General features: G+C 48.5%; 10 protein-coding genes and 1 non-coding gene across 11 annotated transcripts; 4 read left to right on the top strand and 7 right to left on the bottom strand.

Annotated features, from left to right (window-relative positions):
* The first annotated feature begins 375 nt into the window (after positions 1-375).
* Positions 376-2,493, top strand: B0J16DRAFT_325831 (uncharacterized protein). Its single transcript, XM_046125914.1, has one exon. The coding sequence runs from the start codon at positions 388-390 to the stop codon at positions 2,110-2,112; it is 1,725 nt and encodes a 574-aa protein (XP_045987974.1). The 5' UTR covers positions 376-387; the 3' UTR covers positions 2,113-2,493.
* A 31-nt stretch (positions 2,494-2,524) lies between these two features.
* B0J16DRAFT_294996 (glycosyl hydrolases family 2, TIM barrel domain-containing protein) lies at positions 2,525-5,607 on the top strand (the record flags this gene model as incomplete). The annotated part of the gene is made up of 2 exons (XM_046124404.1): positions 2,525-4,086; positions 4,134-5,607. 2 exons carry the CDS (start codon positions 2,525-2,527, stop codon positions 5,605-5,607), a joined length of 3,036 nt encoding a protein of 1,011 aa, XP_045987973.1.
* A 164-nt stretch (positions 5,608-5,771) lies between these two features.
* B0J16DRAFT_376814 (uncharacterized protein) lies at positions 5,772-6,098 on the bottom strand (the record flags this gene model as incomplete). The annotated part of the gene is made up of 2 exons (XM_046130793.1): positions 5,772-5,988; positions 6,043-6,098. The coding sequence occupies 2 exons, from the start codon at positions 6,096-6,098 to the stop codon at positions 5,772-5,774; spliced, it is 273 nt and encodes a 90-aa protein (XP_045987972.1).
* An 862-nt stretch (positions 6,099-6,960) lies between these two features.
* Positions 6,961-8,553, bottom strand: B0J16DRAFT_325827 (uncharacterized protein). Its single transcript, XM_046125912.1, has one exon. It carries the CDS (start codon positions 8,521-8,523, stop codon positions 7,111-7,113), a length of 1,413 nt encoding a protein of 470 aa, XP_045987971.1. The 5' UTR covers positions 8,524-8,553; the 3' UTR covers positions 6,961-7,110.
* Positions 8,554-11,026: 2,473 nt separating this feature from the next.
* On the top strand, positions 11,027-12,105 carry B0J16DRAFT_108 (uncharacterized protein). Its single transcript, XM_046121386.1, has one exon. The coding sequence runs from the start codon at positions 11,379-11,381 to the stop codon at positions 12,030-12,032; it is 654 nt and encodes a 217-aa protein (XP_045987970.1). The 5' UTR covers positions 11,027-11,378; the 3' UTR covers positions 12,033-12,105.
* Positions 12,106-12,334: 229 nt separating this feature from the next.
* Positions 12,335-12,406, bottom strand: B0J16DRAFT_t1. Its single transcript has one exon. It is a non-coding gene; the product is annotated as a tRNA-Ala (tRNA).
* A 120-nt stretch (positions 12,407-12,526) lies between these two features.
* Positions 12,527-12,932, bottom strand: B0J16DRAFT_376811 (uncharacterized protein; the record flags this gene model as incomplete). The annotated part of the gene is made up of 2 exons (XM_046130792.1): positions 12,527-12,835; positions 12,885-12,932. 2 exons carry the CDS (start codon positions 12,930-12,932, stop codon positions 12,527-12,529), a joined length of 357 nt encoding a protein of 118 aa, XP_045987969.1.
* A 157-nt stretch (positions 12,933-13,089) lies between these two features.
* B0J16DRAFT_101 (uncharacterized protein) lies at positions 13,090-14,204 on the bottom strand. The gene has a single exon (XM_046121270.1). It carries the CDS (start codon positions 14,014-14,016, stop codon positions 13,282-13,284), a length of 735 nt encoding a protein of 244 aa, XP_045987968.1. The 5' UTR covers positions 14,017-14,204; the 3' UTR covers positions 13,090-13,281.
* A 109-nt stretch (positions 14,205-14,313) lies between these two features.
* B0J16DRAFT_408087 (uncharacterized protein) lies at positions 14,314-14,989 on the bottom strand. Its single transcript, XM_046132998.1, has 3 exons — positions 14,772-14,989; positions 14,662-14,720; positions 14,314-14,610 (listed from the first exon to the last, which is right to left on the bottom strand). The coding sequence occupies exons 1-3, from the start codon at positions 14,913-14,915 to the stop codon at positions 14,478-14,480; spliced, it is 336 nt and encodes a 111-aa protein (XP_045987967.1). The 5' UTR covers positions 14,916-14,989; the 3' UTR covers positions 14,314-14,477.
* Positions 14,990-16,886: 1,897 nt separating this feature from the next.
* On the top strand, positions 16,887-17,861 carry B0J16DRAFT_312697 (uncharacterized protein; the record flags this gene model as incomplete). The annotated part of the gene is made up of 2 exons (XM_046125063.1): positions 16,887-17,214; positions 17,431-17,861. The coding sequence occupies 2 exons, from the start codon at positions 16,887-16,889 to the stop codon at positions 17,859-17,861; spliced, it is 759 nt and encodes a 252-aa protein (XP_045987966.1).
* Positions 17,862-18,132: 271 nt separating this feature from the next.
* On the bottom strand, positions 18,133-19,259 carry B0J16DRAFT_312696 (uncharacterized protein; the record flags this gene model as incomplete). The annotated part of the gene is made up of 2 exons (XM_046125062.1): positions 18,133-18,660; positions 18,810-19,259. 2 exons carry the CDS (start codon positions 19,257-19,259, stop codon positions 18,133-18,135), a joined length of 978 nt encoding a protein of 325 aa, XP_045987965.1.
* Positions 19,260-20,330: the final 1,071 nt, after the last annotated feature.

Raw genomic sequence — 20,330 nt, 5'->3', positions numbered from 1 at the left:
ATCTTGAGTTCTGAAATCTGTATCAACTGAATGTACTGCACCTTGTGTTGGAATGCATTGTAGCCTAAAGTAAAACAGCTCATCAAGTCGCAAAGCCATTTATTGGCTTCTTACCGGGGCTGTGTGCCTTGACAGGATAGAAGCCTCGTGCGGCTGAACTCTCACTAACCGAGAACATCCTAGCTGAACCTCAAATACCACCTCAACAGCAATCATTCAAGCTGTATGCCTTACGTGGCTTACAAATTGGATCATGGCTTTGGTCTAGAACCGCCGAAATATTGTATCACATGCGTGCTTACCTTCAGCTCTGCCAAGTCTCTGTATATATCCTTCTCTTGGCGCTCTTTTTACCGCATCTTGTCACATCTCAAACTAGCTTCCAAAATGCCTTTCGACTTTAAAGCCTACGACCAAAAATGCCAGGGTCTCACTCTGGAAGAACTGCAGCGAGAATGGCAACACTACACACGTTTAATTTCCGGTGCTGCAACCTCGACCGCAGTATCAGGCTGCGCCATCCCATTGACCCTGGGCGTCTCAACAATCGGCGTTGCAATGGCCGCACCAGCAATCCACAACGCGCGTAAAAAACGTGAAATTATCGAACGTCACCTCAATCGTCTCAATTCAACGCATCAAACCCGAAAGCGCGATGTTCTGGGCAGTATGGCCGTCAGCGGGACGATTGGTGTGGTGACTCTCGGTGTTGGAACAATGGGCGCTGAAGCTGTAGCTACAGCTGGAGCGGAGCATGGGATCCAATCAATTGTTGCGAATGAGACTGCTATCAAGATTGTTTCGCATGCTGCCCTTGATGGAGCGGGAATGATGGTTGAGCATAAACATACGGATCATTTGAAGAAGAAGGATGCAAAGAAGGCTTTCCAGAAGGCTGGGGTATTCCAAGCTGTTCAGGATGCGAAGGCTGCTGAGGCTGGATATACTGTACAGCAGTATCCGAATAGTGGTCAGTATGTCGTTGCTGGCCCATCTCAGGCTCTTCCCATGCCACCTCCACCATACAGTGCCGCTGTTGGACAAGCACCTGTACAACCTACCTATCCTATGACCCCAAATGGATATCCTCAGGATTTCAAGGCCCAACCAGTTGCCCAACCGGTCACATACTTGGCTCCTCAGCCGACTGGACCCCAGCAAATCTACGATTACTCTCAACAGCAACAGGTTCCAGTATCCTATGCACCATCGCCTATGCCATCGGCGAATGGCCAGATATTTTCACCACCTCAAACTCCGGCGATTCAATATCCTCCACAGCAACAAGCTTCCTTACAGCCACAGCCAGTCGTCGCTTCATACACACCCACGTCCACAGCTCAACCATTTAACATGTCTGCGATGCAACAAGCCCTTCCAACGGCACCTGCACCTGCTACATCCTATCAACTACCGCTTCAGCAGTATGCTCCGATGTCGCCTACACAGGACTATGTAGCGCAAAGCCCTCCAGCACAGATTCTTGGAGCACCCCAAGCTGGATATTGCCCACCGGCGGCAGTCGGATACATCTCACCGCCACCAGCTACACCTTCTGGGTATCCTCCATCTGTCATACTTTCTCCCCAACAGTCTGTACCTGCAGTGCAAATGTCACCACCCATCGAACCAAACGGTGTGGTTCAGAACCCTCAGCAGGTAATGCAACCTCATACTGGATACCAACCTCCAGTACAGACGCAAACTCAGGTACATGCTGGATATCTCACACCTCAACCCAACAACAATTATCAAGCTCCTCTGCCCATCGACCCAAACAGAAGGGATTCGGTAATCAGCACCCAGTCTTTCACTCCGCAACCGTACAACCCACAGCATTACGGCCCCATTAGCCAGCAAGAGCAGGTATATAATGCATCAGCTCCACCGGTGACAAATACACCTATGCCTGCTCCACAAGCCGTACCTCCTCCAATGCAGTACCAAATGCCTCCGACTCCTCTTCCGACGGGCTCAACTATTCCACAATACGACAACAAAGGTTCCTATTTCCCAGCCCAACCTCAAACTCCACAAGCAACCGGCGGTACCCAGCCTGCTTACCAACCTCAATACTACCCACCTCCATCGCCCATGCCAGTGACGCAATAATCGAATCGATAGACATTGATGGGTTACAGTGGAAGGACTAGAACGATCACATGAGATATGCTTAAATGAACGGGCATCGGGTTAGTTAGGAACTTTTTGTTAGTCAATCAAGTTTTCTCCTCACATCTCCATTTCAATGCTACACTTCGGGCGGGGGAAGAGGGGAAAGTACATAAACAATTCATGACATAATTCGGCATCGTGCGAGGTTGCGGGGATTATTGATGCAGATCGCGGGTATATACCCCAGATTTGCTGTGTCGCGATAGGTGCGCAAACTGCCAATGACGATCCTTGTCTTGGCATCGTCGATGGAGCACAACTTGAACCGAGGTGAAAACAACTTATAAAACATTAAACAAATTTGTTTTGACACAGAATGAGTACAGATTTCGCGTCTCATCAAGTCACAATGATGTCTCTGTCGGCTGCTGGAATGTCCATGGGCGGCTTCCCAGGAGCCCTGCCCGACTGGACCAATCTCAATGTCCTCCAGCGCAACACCCTCCCTCCCAGAGCTCATTTCTACTCCTACCCCGATCAAGAATCAGCTCTTTCATTCAATCGGGAGCAGAGTCTTTATCACAGCCTGAACGGGACATGGAAATTTCACTACGATCCCAGTCCTTTCGATGCACCAATCTGGGAGACCGCTAATACCTCATCATGGGATGACATTGAAGTCCCGGGCATGTGGCAGCTGCAGGGCTATGGACGTCCTCACTACACCAATATTGACTACCCATTCTCTGTTACCCCGCCCAATGTTTCGTATGCCAACCCAACCGGCTCTTACTGGCGAGAGTTTGAGATCCCGGATGATTGGGAAGGCGAGCAGATCCGATTGAGGTTTGAGGGCGTGGACAGTGCATTCCATGTTCGTGTCAATGGAGAGGACATTGGCTATGCGCAGGGTAGCCGCAATGCCCACGAGTTTGATATCACGGATTACCTTTCTGCAGAAAAGGCTAATGAATTGGCTGTGCGCGTTTATCAATGGTCTGATGGTTCTTATATCGAGGATCAAGATCAGTGGTGGCTCTCCGGCATCTTCCGCGACGTCTATCTCATCCCATTTTCCGAATCATCAATCGTGGACTATCAGGTTGACTCGGAGTTGAGCGACTCGTTTGATGAGGGCTCGTTCAATGTCAATGTCACTACCCAAGGGCAAGGTGGCGATTTAGCCATCAAGCTGTTAGCACCAAATGGCACGACGCTTGATGATTGGAAGGGTGCGTCTTCCAATGTCTATGAGAAGTCAATTACTGGAGATGACTTCCACATGTGGTCTGCCGAGACTCCCAACCTGTACACCCTCCTCATCACCTTCAACGGACGAACCATCAGCCAAAAAGCCGGTCTTCGTCGCGTGGAGATGAACGGACCCAACTTCTACGTCAACGGCAAACCCATCATCATCTATGGCGTCAACAGACACGAACACTCCCATCTCACAGGCCGCACAATCAACTACGCAGACATGAGAAGAGATCTTATGCTCATGAAGCGCTCCAATATCAACGCCATTCGCGCAGCACACCAGCCTCACCATCCCGATTTCTTCGATGTCGCCGACGAACTAGGCTTCTACGTCATTGGAGAAGCTGATCTTGAGTGTCACGGCTTCAGGACCTTTGAAGACACCGAAGAGAAGGCTGCGGAGTGGCTTTCCAACAATCCCGAGTGGGAAGACGCTTATATCGATAGAGCTCGTCAGCTTGTTGAGCGATACAAGAACCATGCTTCCATTATTATCTGGTCTCTTGGTAATGAGTGTTTCTATGGCCAGAACCACGCTGCTATGAGCAAGTGGATTCGAGACCGTGATCCGAGCCGTGTTATTCACTATGAGCAAGACCATGAAGCCAATTCGACAGATATGTACAGTCAGATGTATACTACGCCTGATTATGTGCGACAGTGGATCAAGGATCATGGTGACAAGCCTGTTGTTCTCTGCGAGTTCGCCCAGTAAGTCACCTCAATTAGTCATTTTTCACACAGCTAACATTTTCCAGCGCTATGGGCAATGGTCCTGGTGGCCTTGTTGAGTATATCCACATGTTCCGAACCGAGCCTCAGTCTCAAGGTGGTCTCGTCTGGGAATGGAGCAACCATGGAATCCTCAAAGAGGAAGGCAATGTCACCTACTACGCCTATGGAGGTGACTTTGGCGATGAACCCAATGATGCCGACTTTATCATGGATGGTTTAACCTTGTCAGATCACACACCCATGCCTTCTCTGACAGAATACGCCAAGGTCATCCAACCTGTGTCTATCAGGCTGGCCAAGAACGGAAGTGCGATGACTGTCGTCAATCACTATGACTTCCTAGATCTCAGCCATCTCGATGCTTCGTGGCACTTGGTCGCGGACGGTCTCAAGACTGAGCCTCAGCCTCTTTCTCTTCCCAAGATCGCTGGTGGTGAGAACAAAACTCTAGCCCTCCCTCCCCAGAACAGTACCCGGGGTGGTGAGTCATGGTTCACTGTCGAGTTCAGACTTAAGGAAGATGCTCCTTGGGCTCCCAAGGGTCACCTCATCGCCTGGGATCAGCTTCACATTAAGCGACCCACATCATCCTCCAAGACCACAGCCTCTCTCACCCGCCGTCAAGAACCCTCAGAATTCGAGCGAAACGGAACAAAGCTCACCTACAAGAGCGGCGATGCTACTTTCTGCTTTGATCTTCTTCAAGGCAACGTCACCTGGAACATCAACGGCGTAGACGTCTTCCAACGCGGTCCGGAACTCTCCTTCTACCGCGCTCTGACCCAAAATGACGCCTCAGGCTCAGGCGACGGCCCACTTTGGGACAAGAACAGGATCTCTATGATCTACCCTCAAATCAGAGACGTTAGCTGGTTCACTGACCAAGACGGCGCTACGGTGCACTACAAGGTCTGGGTCGGTGTCCTGACTCAGGCCTGGGGCATTGAGGCAGACATGGTCTACAAGATCCCCTCTTCGGGACCCCAGCTTCAACTCCAAGCTAAGGGCGAGTTCATCGGAAAGAACGAATCGCACACGATTCCTCACATTGGTCTCATGGCCGTCCTGCCAGAATCGTTTCACGATGTATCCTGGTTCGGTCGTGGCCCTGGTGAAAGCTACAAAGACTCCAAACAAGCCGGCCGTATTGGGCAGTACAGTTCCAACGTCCCCGATCTATTCACTCACTACGATTATCCCCAGGAGAACGGCAATCGGGAGGATTTGCGGTGGTTGAAGATTGGTAACAAGGATGTTACGCTTGATGCTCGACGAAGCAAGGGTGAGGGATTCAGTTTCACGGCGAGGAGATATATGCCTTTTGATCTTGATGATGCGAAGCACCCTCACGATTTGAAGCCGTTGAACATGACGGTATTACATTTGGACTATGACAATAACGGGTTGGGAAGTGCGACTGTTGCTGTGAGGCCTTTTGAGCAGCATCGCTGTTATATGAGGCCTTTTGACTTCACATTCGACTTCAACATTGTTTAGTCACATAGATTCAGTTACTTAAAACATGAACAAGTCATTACTTCGCTATGTAGTATACACTGACAGCAATAAGACTAACCAAGAGGACCTGCCTCTCCCCAAAACAGTACCAAATTTCTGTGGTACATGGTTTAACCAACTCTGTGTCACTTGCTACACCCGACCTATGCCTTGTAGCTCTTCTGCGCGCTGCGACGGTGCATAACCCTTTTCGTGTCGATCGGGAGACCATCTGGGCCCTCGTTCTCGCGACGGCAGTTGACACCGACTTCATTGCCGCAACGAGCAGGCAGAAGGCAGCAGCCGTCGGCACGGAATACTTCCAAGCCGTCGCTTCCCTTGCCCAGTGAGACGCAGTCCGGGCCATCGGGAAATCCGCAGCTGAAAAAGAGGTCAGTAACAGAGATAAAACAACGGTACAAAGTGCAGTCCTACCCATTCTTGGCAAAGACGCCAACAGCGAAAAGAGTTGCGACTAAAGCGAACTGCATTTTGTGTTTCTGGTGAAGAAAAATATAAATACACAAGTAAATATGAGACGTTGATGTTTTGTAGAGATGATAGAATGGTATAATTTAACCCATGGTATTGATACTCTCTATATATATACCTGCGATGGCTGGCATCCATCGGACATGGTTATAGTGGCTCTCGACTTGGCTGAAACATCGCCTGTCTGCCTGTAGTGAAGTTGAAACATACAAGGTTTCAATGCCAAACTCAAATCTTAAGATGTTACTCTGCGGGGTAGATGAATAATCACAATTACCAGCCTGTGCTCTAGAATTAATTTCGTTTCAAATCCCTACCCCTGCCATATATGCTGGATGTTTAAACATCAAGGGCCTTATAGCCAGCATGTTTTAGTATCGATTATATATCATTTTTACTTCTTATAGCTGTGCTAGGAAGACAGTCGGAACGTACCTCTGAGAACTCAAAGACCCCAAGAATCCCTGTCCGAGGACAGATTCAACACTGCCATCCGGCGGTCTGTCAATCACAATGTTTGATATTTTTACCGTGCCGGAAATATCTCCGACCTGATTCTTAAGTGATAGCCGCCCATGTTTGCGGCCTACCTCCGTGTCATTAATCAGGATAGCGTATTCCTCTAAAGAGGTATTTAGATCGGCGATGATGATAATCATTTCTATGTTGTAAATATTGAAATCTATGGCAATCGGTCGAGCTGCGTCAAAGTAATGGGACGCCCAGGGCGTTACGTGAGTTCTGATGCATGATGTGTAAACGCGACAGGTTGTATGGAATTGTACTTCATCGAATTGAATCCAGCGGTATTGTAGATGTGCTGGTTGTTCTTAAGATTTATAGGAATAAGAAAGGACTATTACTCAATTCATACCTTCCCTTTACTACTTAACTATATCCTCTTCAATAAACATTCTTAAAATAAAGCTATATAATTCTTATATATATATACTCCTAAATCCCTATTAAGGTAGCAGTAAGAACGATAGAATATATACAATTAAAGGTTGCTTAAATAAGCATATAAGGATAGATCTTGCATTCCTCGCTGGAAGTGGTCATGGCCTCAGTTGTGGTTGTAGCCTCTGCGGTGGTTGTGGTTGTAAAGTCAGTCGTGGCAAGAGTGGTCTCGGTCGTCAAGTCGGCAGTAGTGGTGGCAGTGGTGGTGACGGACTCGGCAATGGTGGAAGAGGCAGTCTCGGTTGAGGTGGCAGCTTCGGTGGTGGTAGCATCCGAGGTATACTCAGTAGAGGTAGTGGTTGAGGCCTCAGCGGTAGACGTCTCAGTAGTGGGTTCGGCTGTGGTAGTGGTATCCGAGCTGGGCTCAGTAGATGTGGTGGTCGAGGCCTCAGTCGAAGAAGCCGTGATTGATTGTGCTGTTGTGGTGTCGGAGGTGGACTGAGCGGCTGTGGTAGACTGGGTTTCGGTAGAGGTCTCAGTAGAGGTGGCCTCTCCACCGGTGGTAGTTGTCTCTGAGGAAGCGCCAGCGGTAGCGGTAGTAGAGGCCGTAGAAGAGGTCTCAGTAGTAGACTCGGCTGTCGTAGTGGAGCCCTCTGATGAAGTCGCAGTGGTAGACTGGACTGCTGTGGTGGTGTCTGTGGTAGACTCGGTAGACGTCTCAGTACTAGAGTGGGCCGTTGTGGTTGTATCTGTCGCAGACTCTGTGGTAGTGGTAGGCTGGGGCTGAGTAGAAGTCTCTGTCAAGGCGCCTACTTCAGTCGTGGTGGTTGTGTCCGAGGGGGACCCAGTAATGGCGGTGGTAGAGGCCACGACAGAGGTCTCGGTGGTAGAGTCGGCTGTGGTAGCGGTGTCCGAGGTAGGCTCCGTACCTGTAGTTGTCGACGCTCCAGTGGAGGTGTGGCTAGCGGGCTCCACTGTGCTTGTTGTGTGTGTGGTAGTAGCAGAGGCAGTGGAAGTGGTACCCTGACCCTCAGTAGAAGTCTCAGATGTGGGATCTACCGTGTTAGCTGTGTCTGAAGTAGACTCAGTGACAGCCTCTGATGTCTCCGCGGTGGACAAGACTGCAGTGGTTGTGTCTGGAGCAGACTCCCCAGCAGTTGTCAGGGTCCCAGTAGAGGTCTCGACAGCGGTAGAGAGATCGGTCGCACTGGTCTCGCTCCACAGCGTCTCAACATTCGTCTCACTAGCAACATCTGTAGACAAAGACTCGCTCTCACTTGTCCTGCCACTGGGTGCAGTAGTGAGAGACACGTCAGAGGTCTCAGTGACGGATGTCTCAACAGAAGTCTCGCTGGAGGTGGATGAGACATCAGTGGAACTCTCAAAAGTCAAGGAGGTGGATCCAGAAGTGGCAGTGGCAGACGACTCAAGAGCTGAGGTCGTCGAAATGGGACGAGGTTTGCATGGCGAAGCGACAGCAGAGCGAAGCGCGAAAGCCACCACGAAAAGCCTTGCAGAAACCATCTTGAACGAGTGAAAGAAGGTCAGTGTACTAGAGAGCAGAAAGCCACGCAGTTGGGACAACCTCTGCTACACTTTATTCTTCCTATCGAGATACTCTCAACACCATGATTTCCCCTGTATACAAGAGGGCGACAGTCCGCTAACACGACAGAAGCTAACACGACAGAAGCTAACTACAAACTATTGGTTCCAGGATGTCTTAGCGCTTAATCCCCCTGATAAATATCATGGGGAATAAACATTTCCCATTGGGATGTCACTAACCGGATCTCCTGACATCAAATCGGATATGGCGCTAAATGGGCGCTTGTGTCAATAGTCTGTAACGGTGAGGTTACGATTCCGCTGGACCCGGATCCGACGCCGTGGATTACGACAAACCGTATTTAGAATTAGCATCTTGGCATACAGCTCAAGTTTGAAATGGTCTCATACCGACCAGTCATGCTGTGGGTTGGTGGAAAGAAGCAATTTACTAGAGTTCAGTTGATGGGGATCACTGAGGATGGGACTCAGCTTCAGTGAAGATCGCCTCCCGCATTCCTTCGCTTATATCAACCCAATTGGGAGATATTATGGAGTCATCAATGAGATGCGCTGGGAAGTGATACAGCGCTCGCTTCACTGATCGCTTGGTGTGGCCGCAGCAGCTGCCGAACATACCGCTGGTACCCGTAAAGAAAGGAGTCTGCTTCTGTCACAGTACGCTTATCGGCTATCTTATCATCCTTTATGCTTGACTTATCAGCGTGGAGTAACTAAATGGGCAGGGATCGCAATGCTCTATATTTGAGTTCCGCTTATTAAGGATGGTCTGTTGCCGCCGGCAACAATTCTTCCAAGTCACTGGTACAGAAAATATGATGATTTGCTCAGGGATAAGAGATTCCACTGCTGACCCAGCCTAGATTTACGCAGTCTCCTCATGTAAATTATCATGTTTGTACAATCTGCTATCTTTCGTGGTGAAAGTGATGTTGCTTGGGACGTGAACAATGCACAATGCCGGAGCAAATTGGCCGATCTTTTCCTGTGATTGCAAACAAATAGGGATATCCATACAGATGTGTGCCCGACTGAAAGGGAAAGCACTGCCTCTGTCGTACTGACAGTCTCACCAAAGAATGCCAGGTTCACAATCCTTCGCTCAGCCTTATTGCTTTTCAGCGTACAGGCCTCAAATCAACGGCGTTCTCCATCACATGACTCAGTAAAGGTGTGCCGATATGGAGTCCTCGTGTCGTTCAACCTGGATCACAGGGGCTTGATTAGCGAGATCAGATCGGGCGAATTCCGCCATCTCCACTGCGACTGGCTTGAAGTGGGTATCAGGAGTTGATCGGGGGTGGCTAAGATAAGGACTGGAAATGGCTTCAGAGGCTTATTTCGAGATCGGATCGCCAGGAACGTCATTCCAATGCTTTCATAAGCTTTAAAACAATTCCATATGTTAATCAAGATGAGCCGAGGGCAAGTATAAACTGTAAAGGGAAGGTTTTAAACTTGGAGACAGCATCACAAGAATAAGCACACCTAGAAATCGAAGCTCACAGGTGAGCGAGCTGAATAAGCCTGGTCCAGAGGCTTGTTGTTTAGCTGCATGTCCACGTACCTGGGTAAGTTTGCAGTCCTCATTTGCCACGCGCTTCAAAGAGACGCGGTGATATCGCCGCACTCGCTGGCTCAATTTCGAGTCTCGACTCTATCAAAGCACCGCAACTCTGGCTCGACTTTAGTCTTACAGCTCGTATGAGCATCAAATTGAACTAGTTATTTTTTCTTAGTGGACTCTTGATTGAATGTTGACGTTTTTTTCCTTCGGTGACAACCGTGTGTGAATTACGCCGTGTTGCTGAAGAACAATTCAGCTGGCAAAAGAGAGCCTACGCAATTAATTGGAATAATTGATAGCTATATTATTTCTCTTGAATATCCTTTTACGACTTTCCTTCATGAATTTCTTATTCCAACACCTACATAGATATTTTCCCGGTTGTAAATGATAATCGTCTTTCTCCCGGGTAGCTTTCACAACGTCATACAAAAAGACAGGGGTAGACTCGCTTATTTTACACGCGACGTCTTGCAACAGGAGCCTCCACCAAGCCATACTCTTTTTTTGAACACTCGTAACGCCACGATCCTTCACCTTACCACCAGGTCGTTCATCTTTCAATCCCTGACCTTGATGTCCAACAACCTTTCCAAATTGGGTAATCCACCAGCCCATCCCCGATTCCGCACAACCACTTTCGCGGAAACAAACCCCGGGAACCATATTTTTTCAATTATAGGCACTCAACAGCCAGCGTTTCGTGGCTTCGATAGTTTAATTGCCAGCATCACAACCTTAACTTACCTAGCCAATTGGATTTGCCGGGGCCTTCCAGAGCCCTGGTTTCCGGCAGTACGGTAAAGAGTGAGCGGATACAGCGATCCGGGTTTGGCGACGAGACTCAACTTGCAGTTAAGGCCCTATGCGGACGATGTTGTCCGCCAAGAGGAAGACCCTTATTCCTCTCAGCTTATGCATCGGCTTGCCAAGTTTCAATAATCGATTCGATAGTTCAGGACATAGTCTTTCAGCTATTGACAAACATCGTGAACGATTCCTTTTTCGCAAGTCGGCGTCCAAGACATCGTGTTAGACCGACAGTCCGGAAATTCTAGACTCTGGATGAAGGCAAACAGAGATTTGTGTCCAGCCTCTTCTGAGCCCTATAAGAAAGAGAAAGGATCGTCGTTCTAATCACATCTTCACCACTCAACCTCATCTCCTCAACAAGCAACTCAAAGCAACTTTACTGCAACAGAACACCTTTGTATCTCTTTCCTTTCCAACACCAACCTTCAAGATGCATTACTCCACTCTCATCACTGCTGCTCTGTCAGTCGCCTCCGTTGCCGCTGCCCCCAACAACAAGCTGCCCTGCCGCAGCCTTGAGGAGTGCAACCTGGTCAACATCCCCTCCGGCTCCCTCTGCGGCCTCGTCGGCTACCGCGCCAACAGCAATGCCAAGTCCTACGACAGCATCCACAACTTCAAGTTGACCCTTGATGGCTGCGTCAAGGCCTGTGGGACCACTAAGCCCGACTGCAAGTCTGTCTTCTACGATGACATCAACGGCATCTGCTACTTCTCCAAGTTCGACCTCAAGACCACTGCTATCCAGCAGAGACCCACCGGCTACAAGTTTTACGACGCTGGCTGTGGCTTCGCTGCTTCCAAGGACGGCGCCATTTGTGGTCGTCAGGGCTGGCGCAACAACAAGGATGCTACCAGCTACGATAGCGTCCACAAGGGTGCTCTTGATCGCAAGAACTGTGTTGCCGCTTGTGGTACTACCAAGCCTGACTGCAAGGCTGTTGCTTACGATGATGCCAACGGTATCTGCTACTTCTTCAAGCACACTGGTACTACCATCAACCCTGCTGATGCTGGCAAGGGCTTTGCCTGGTATGATGCTCGCTGCCTCGACTGCCCTGCCACCCTCGGCCCCAAGGCCTAAGTGGGAAGCCCTCCAGGTCATGCCCTCTAGGACGATGATTGGTTGGGTAGTCTAGACCTTCCATCTCTCATGGTCAAATCTGATCTTTGCTCGGAATGCTAAGTGCTCGCTTGAGCATTGTTATGCACGCTACAGTTTAACGGTCTTTACTGTATATAATAAATAGCCACGCTTGATAGTATTATATCACATATTACGTACAACTCTACCGGTGAATAAAAATTCGTGAAATACGTGTGCCGGTTGTGAAATCTGGTAGAGATGCAAAAAATGAGGTATTGCCGGAATCTAACCAGCTGCGTTGGACGAACAGGGAATCGAACCCTGGACCACTCCCATGCTAAGGGAGTATTATACCACTAAACCATTCGCCCGTTGTTTGTTACTAAGCAATCAAAATACGGGTACACATATTCTACGGCACCGTTGAGAGAAGATTGATAGGAGGCAAACAACAAAGTTATCAATTATTGAAGGTAGGCAAATCAAGGTATCTAACCAAGGTTCTCTGTCTCGAGTCGAAACCACCCCTGCTCATTGATAAACTCAACGATTTCCCTCAAATCAGTCGGGGTGACAATGCGTTGCACCCAGCCACTCTGACCATCATAAACGTAGTACTGGCTATTGATTTCGACGATAAAAATAACCTCGTTGCCACTGTATCGGGTTCTGAAAAGCGGCCTGACTTCTCCACTTATACCATAAGCGCTGACAAGATCAGCGACCTCTCCGTCTTCTCCCCATTCAGATTCACTGCCGAAATCTTCGTATTTAACTGTCCAACCCGTGGGAGGTTTGATCTATTTTTGATTAGCTATTATTGCGACAGTATGGTAAATGGTGACTTACATTTGTATTGGTAACCTCTACACCATTGACTATCTTTGTCAAGGCCATTGTTGTAAAATGATAAAAGTTCGATTATAACGCAGTGTAAGATAAAGGGTATGGGACCAACGTAAGTTTTTGGGAGGCAGCAAGCAGGTATAAATAGGCCTGGCAACACAGGACAAATCCAGCTCAGGAATTTCAGCTCTGTACTACACGAAGTGGCGTATCCTCCCCGCACGCATTGACGAAACAAGAGCTGATATCGAAATCAATGTTTTAGAATGAATGCAATAGTTCCATGCAAGCGGTTCAACGCGCGTTGTGATTGGCCTGATCAGTAGGTTAGAGAACGGCTGAGAATAGTGGCTTGTCACAACGAAACAAATGTAGTGAAGTAAGACGAGTCAATTCTCAACTACACCAAGAAATCTGAACGCGTACGCTCAATAACGATTGAGCGCAATGATACATTCGAGGGAGCGCAAAGTGCGTACAGTATCGTATCCACCACATCCTTGTTTGTGATGCCCTCGCTCAAATCACGCTGTTTATCCCATGCCTCATCCGTCGGCGATACATCCTCGATCAAACCGGGATAAACTGAAGTAATTCGTACAGAGCTGCCATGCAGTTCCTCCACCAAACCCTGTGTAAAGCCATCCTGGGCCGCCTTGGCCGCTCTGAAGGGTAGCGAGGCGCCAGTAAGTCTTGCATACGGAAGTCCCGACATGGAAACGACGTTATGGATGTTAGCGTGTGATCTCTGCCTCAAAAGTGGCAGAAGCTCCTTGGTCAGGATCATAGTACCCGTGACCGCTGAATTGACCACAGAAACAACTTGGTCGGTGGACTGTTTCTCAAAAGCGCCCTCGGTGAAATGTGCGCCGTTGTTAACCAGTATGTCGATGTTGGGATGGGAATACGTGATGTGGTTTGCTGCGTTGGTAACAGATGTAGTATCCGAGAGGTCGCAGACAAATGTTGGTGCCGATATACCAGTTCGGCTTTTAATCGTATTGTGGACCTGCTGCAATGCTTCTTCAGACCGGCCTAGTAGCAATGGAATTGCTCCTTGATCAGCGGCCACAATGGCCAGTGCACGACCGAGGCCGCGACCTGCGCCAGTGATGACGATTTTCTTGTCCTTCATGTTTTGTTGTAAGAATGCAGCTTCGGCTGCGTGAGTCGCGTGGCCGTTGTGTCCTCTGTTCGAGCAGACGCTGCTGCAATAGGTTATTGTTGGTGGGTGGTATTCGTGAAATTAGCTAGGGCGGCGTGAGACAAAAATTGTGTTAGTGACACAGTGATACTTAGATTATCCTCACGGCATGCTGAATTGTGTTTCCATGCCCGGTCTCCGAAACCAGAAGATATATACCCCCCGTAGTGCTTACAAATCATAAAAACAGAACAAGGTCAAGATATCAGGCAATTGATTATAAATCGTGGGGTCCCGGTCTTTCCAGCAGCTAACTAAATGCCTGTTCCGCTATCGGCTGCAAAAGGCCAAGGCTCCGCAATGGGAGAGGTCTTGTAAAGGGCGTATGTCTAAGTCTATCGTGCCATGGGCAATTCATACCAATATAGCCCATCATCCTATGTCTTGTATCTTCAAGAATTGCTTGTTTCCTTAAAAAAAAAATACGATTCAAGGAATAGAAAGAGAAAGAGCAAATGGGAAATAGCTAGCAGCTTTGAGAATCCTTTCAGAACCATGGTCATAAAGCAGCGCCTGCTAATAACCCTAGCATTGTATATTAGTCGAGGACTGTAAGAATAGCAGTAGATGACTTACCAACCAAGTTGAAAATCACCCGTACAGCTCCAGATTGAATCATCTTGGTGGTGCAGAACCTGTACATAGTTAGCTCTTGTCAACCTACACCAAGAAGAAAAACGGCTCACAGCAACCCAGTCATTTCGAGATACCTCGTCCAATAAGCCCACCCAGCCAAGTGTTTTAGAAGGTAAGTCCCTTGTGGTGCAACGCGGTGACGTGGAGGTCTTGTGTGTTGGCTGTCCTGTTGGTGGAAGGATATTGTACGGCATACTTTACTGGAAGAGGTCGCTATTGATTATAACGTTAAAGAAGGATTTGACCTGGAACTTACAGTTTAACGAGGATAATAAATATAAATCATAAATATTTTCAAATTAAATGCTACTTTAAGATAATTCTATTATCAATTATACCTTAACTGCACTAGTCTACCTGATTCACACCTGATAAACATAGCACCTTCTAATTTAGCCTACAAAGGGAATTTAAGTTCCTAGTGGTGGAAAGCCTCTTCCGGTCGATATTCATTAGGGATCCATAGAATCTTCTCAGAGCCCTTCATCAGCCAACTGCTAGCCGCGCTAAGATTGGTTCCACAGAATCCAGAGTCATGTATAACAGTATAATTATCATTCAGGATAGGGTAATAATACACATAAAGCTTATAACTGGGCATCTCTATAAGACTCCACTGCGCACGCGCTCCTCCGTGCCCGTCAGCCCAACGTCTCCATCAGCCTCACCACAGTGACAGAGAAACAGAGAAGACGCAGAAACAATTTGATGAGATCGAGAAGCAGATGGCGAAGATGAACGTCTCGCTGGAAGACGCTAAGGAACAAGCCAATCGGGAGAAAGCACTTTGAGTTAGACTACAGCATGCATGGCCTTGAAGATTGCCGCCAAGAGCTTCAGTATCGAGAGGCTCAGTGGCACGGGGAAAAGGAGTAGCTGGCTGGGATGAGGGAGCAGGTTCGACAGAATGTCAGAGCGACTGCGCTGGGTATAATGAGAATAACATCAAACGGGCTTTATGCAGCTGGGACACTGCCACCACCAATTTGATGTCGGCCCTCGAACCAGCCTAACAACGCGGGGGAATGACATGAGGGCTACCGAAGGCCAACTACAAAGGTGGATCTGGGGTTGGGTTTCTTATTTCGGGCTGCTTTTTCTACCCTAAGGAAGAGACGAAGATCAGTCGCTTATACCTTATATTCAATCTGCAGATATCATAGGTGTCTACCAGTACCACTTAGCACGCGGTGCTAGTAGTGCCGAGGAGTATCACTCTCACCAGATACTATCGTAGCCTCGCTCGGCATGCCATTACACGGAGCCAGCATGTATTTCGCTTCTTAGCAGAGGTCTGGCGTATATCTGGTTGTCGCAAGTAGTTCACCACCCCCCCCCCCCCCCCCCCCCCCCCCCCGCTTCTGATAGGTCTTAGAGACGACGCCAGTCGATCCAAAACCTCAACTTAACCGCATATCGCTACCATAATTAGAACAGCACTAAGAAAGCGTCCCTACTGTTGTCTTTGTTTCCAGCTGCGCCTTGTAGTATAAGAAACAAATCTTAAATAAAGAAGTAATAGGTTAGAGCTTCCGGATTAACCACTTGAAATTGCTAACTAGGCTGATTGCATTTTCTTTGCTACATTCGTCCGCGGGGTTTATAAAGAGCCAAAATGGCCATCTTCCCCAAGACCCTCGGCAGTGACCACTTAAAAAAGTTTGCAGTTCGCATACATTTCAGCATCATTTCTTGTCCATGGGCATGTTGTTGCGTCGCCGTTAGAAGGCGACTGGATGTGCCAGTTTAGCGTCTCACCTCATTTCAGCCGCAGCTCCTTCACTCCCGCTATTGGCTAGAACATATGCTACTAAATGCCGTTAGTGTCGTATGGCTGATTCTAGACTATGAAGAGTCAGTGGATTACGAAAATAAGAGGCAATACTTGGCCGTACACAGTAAGTTAACGCACAATGGTTTCGGTTACATACTGAGGCTTCAATGTTACCGATAAGAGCTATTTTTAGTACATGCGAAAGTACAGCAAATTTCAGAATTATGTGACACCCTATTGCACAGATTCTTTACGAATGTGTTTAGGGGAGCTGAGTCGAAGGTCGCAATTGCATGCAATCCGTAAGATATTAAAAACCAGCCCGCCTGCAGTCTCATGAGAACCACGAAACTTTCTGGCCACGCTTTGATCGCGATCTTAATAGTGCAATATGGGCTGTCTCCTTTTCGGCGGATTGATCCTTGGTACCTGGATCATTAATATCGTAAATTGTGGCCTGCTCACTGAACCCACGCAGCGACACAGTGTCGGATATAATGAACAGCCATCGGCGCCGACTCAGTCCATAGAGGCTTTGGAATTGGGACTGGCCGAGCGACAGACTACGAAACTCAAAGAATACACCTTAACTCTGACCATGGCTGGAGACTCAACCTGCGGCTTCTTGTCGGGATCTCCAGGTAATGCAATTACTTGTGAGAACAGACTGCCGTGCGTCTGGGAGCAAGAGTATATGGCCGGAATCTTTTGCGGCAGAGGTAGTACTAACGTCAAATGGCATTCCACCTGTGTCGAGTGGGAGACGGCTGTTAATCCGGAGCTTTGCGATGATGTTTGTCAAGGCAATACATATAACTTACTTTGGTGAGATTTACAAACTTCTCAACACTCCATAAGGTGCCTAATTAATCATGGGGATCAACCTTTTAGCACGAATACGGCTTCGCCCTATTGTCTTACTTATGTATATCCAGGTGGCATTCACGACTTCAGATGTACATCGACAATCGTGCCGAGGCCTCGGAGTGTATGGTTCACGAACAGCGTGTTCAATGATCGAAACTTTTCAACTATTGTCTGGCAGCCTCAGGGATCAAGCATGACAACGAAAGGTTCTGTCACAATGCCCGCAACCTCAAGTACAACATCTGCATCTTCCCTTGAGTCCAAAGACGATGGAAGTCCCAACATCGGAGCTATAGTTGGCGCTACGATCGCAGGCTTTGCCGTTCTTGCACTGCTAGCCTTGGGAACCTTTTGGTTGCTTCGACGATTCAAGACACGCTACCAGTCTTTCATTCAGCCAGCCCCAGCTCCCGCCGAGCTAGAATGGGCACCGCCAGTTGACCCAAGGATTGTGAACCCTGGAATGCCTCCTCCAGCTTGCACTGAACTGCCTGGCTGAACAACAACTGTACGAACGAACCAACCCTCTCAGTATTATGAGATGAGCGGAGCTAATCCTCCTTAGAGATGGGAGATGCGAGGGTAGAGACACTTAGTGAGAGGTTGATCGCGAGCACGACGAACGTTTTAATTGTATATAACTGACAACGCATCTCCCTAATTAATGAGAAATTCAGAAATTTTAACGAACCTCTTTATAAGCAGGCTTTAAGTTAGCATACCTCTAGTTACTACAGCCCTTCCATTATTAGGGCACGCACTAGCAGTGCTTAGTAGGTAGAAAAGAGGGTAGCAGGCAGTGCCGGAGGCGGTCGCTGAGGGGACAGCTGATCTGGTCGCTTGTTATTATATGGCGAGCTTCGAGGTTGATCGAAATCAACAACTCCATTGCTTGTGATGCCTGAATCAGCCGACTTAAGTGGGCTACCATTCCCTGCTGCGTGCTTCCGCATCTCAAGACATTCACGCTGCTTTATCTTCATCTCAACGGGATATGAGGTTGCCTCTTGCGAGAGCGCATTCTTATCGATCTTGCTATCCGTCGATGTGTTAGACTTAGAGGTAAGGGGTGAAGTACTTGACTGCTGCCGCGGATTAAGTTTCGAGTCATCAAGTCCATGTGCCAAATAGCCTAACGATGCTGGCGCGTTGGGGTTTGCTGTAAGGCCGCAGGTCATGGCAGGGACTGCTGGAGGTGTGACGAAGAACTTGAGAGTTCCTACTGAATCTCCCTTGATCTGTTTGGCGATAACAAGTTTCTGGTCATCTGGAAGATCGGCATAATCAAACCTGCCAACCTCCGTAAGGTACATTAAGGAATTTCATAGTCTCTCAAACCCAGATGCAGACAGACGGCCCGGCGAATGTTGGCCGCCATCTCCGCTTCAGTGATATTGCACACTCAGTAGTGCCAATAGTCCATAGTAGCAAGGACATATGTCCATACAGGGTTAATTCTCTTTGATCGTTGACGTGCTTGGTGGCCATTGCTGTCTTCTGGACCTGGTCCCCATCTCGGACCGGGCCGGTCCAAACTGGGATCAGGACCGGTTTCAGCGCTTGATAGATTGTTCCCATGCCCGACACTGAAAGACTTGTTCTGATCGTGTGAACTCGAGCTATTGATAGATTCAGCTGACCGGCCGGTAACAATGCTTCGAATAAGCCGTCGCATTCGTTTCCCTTCCTCTCGTTCTCTCGGCTGGCCCCAACTGGTTCCGCTATCTGTGCATCCTCGGGTGAGTTTGGGGTAAACCTGCTGGTTAGAGTTACCACAGCTGCGGTAAGCCCTGGGCTCTAGTGATTGGGTTCCATGGATGTTAGGTGCATTCAATATCTCCTGCCAGTCTCGGAGGAACTGGCTCTTGGCGTTGGGGTTGTCCGTTGGGGTAGTCATGTTGATCTCAGTACCATTTATCGGCGTCTTGAGGGACCACGACGACTGTGAGCTGGCGGTTAGGTTTGGATCTTCGAGACTAAAATCGGGCTAACTTTAACTGTTTTCTGGATGTAGTCCTTCTCCCAAAGAGCATGCGGAATGATAAGCCCGGCCCCATTTCCTACCGTGCTGACTTTAGAATCGGTAAATTCTCTATCTCGTTGCTGATACCGGGCGATAAGTTGGCTTGAACACTGTGGATGAGGCGGCCTCTGTATATGCCTAAAGTGCTCCTTATTACGGTTTAATACGTGGATAATATGACCCGTACACTAGAGGGGTGTGTAATATGTGTAAGTGGGATGGATAGATGCCTTTAGCAGGTAAGATCCAGAAGCCTATCCTCCAAGCGACGGACCGCGCCCGCAAACTGTGGCTTAGCTAACTTTAAGTTTGGTTATTGTTGATCGGGCGCTAAAATACTGACTACCGCTGGCTGCCTTAAGGTGGGGAGGGATAAAGGTTACCCTTTAATACTTGGGTTGGGTGTGCCTAGCGAATGTGCTTAGCAGCGGCTACCAGAGCTGAGACTGCTGTTCTTGATCCTTCGGCTAGTTTCTATCTATAGAAAGTATCTGTGTGACACTGTTTAATAAGCGACATGATCTTGACAGCTTGTGTCTAGTCCGGCCAGCGCATTAACCACAGGCCCTGCAGTCCTACCACAGCCCCGCATTCCTTATTCAAGAGCCGAAATATATCCTCTAGAACTAGGGCGTTAAGCATCATGGCCTGTACCGTTGACAGCCCCCTTCCATTCAAATCGGCTCTCGTAGTTGTTAGCGTCCCGATACCCAACTACTGTCATAGAGTGTGCGTCTCCAACCGCCCGCTGGAGGATGCACAGCTACTATGCAAAATAAAACGGTTCAATTTATAGGTCCTTATTGCTATGTATATAATTAAACAATTGCGCCTAGTAGACGACAGATTTAATATCCTAAGCCTCTGAAGATAGACTGGACCGTCGCCGAGGCTCCTAAGCAAACGTTGAGTACCACGTTGTGTCCACTAGGGGTCAGACTGAGA

This window comes from Fusarium flagelliforme (genome assembly GCF_020744385.1).
Source record: "Fusarium flagelliforme strain FIESC 12 MPI-CAGE-AA-0113 chromosome Unknown B0J16scaffold_1, whole genome shotgun sequence".
Lineage (NCBI taxonomy): Eukaryota > Fungi > Ascomycota > Sordariomycetes > Hypocreales > Nectriaceae > Fusarium > Fusarium flagelliforme.
This window is presented reverse-complemented; position numbering and strand designations above follow the sequence as displayed.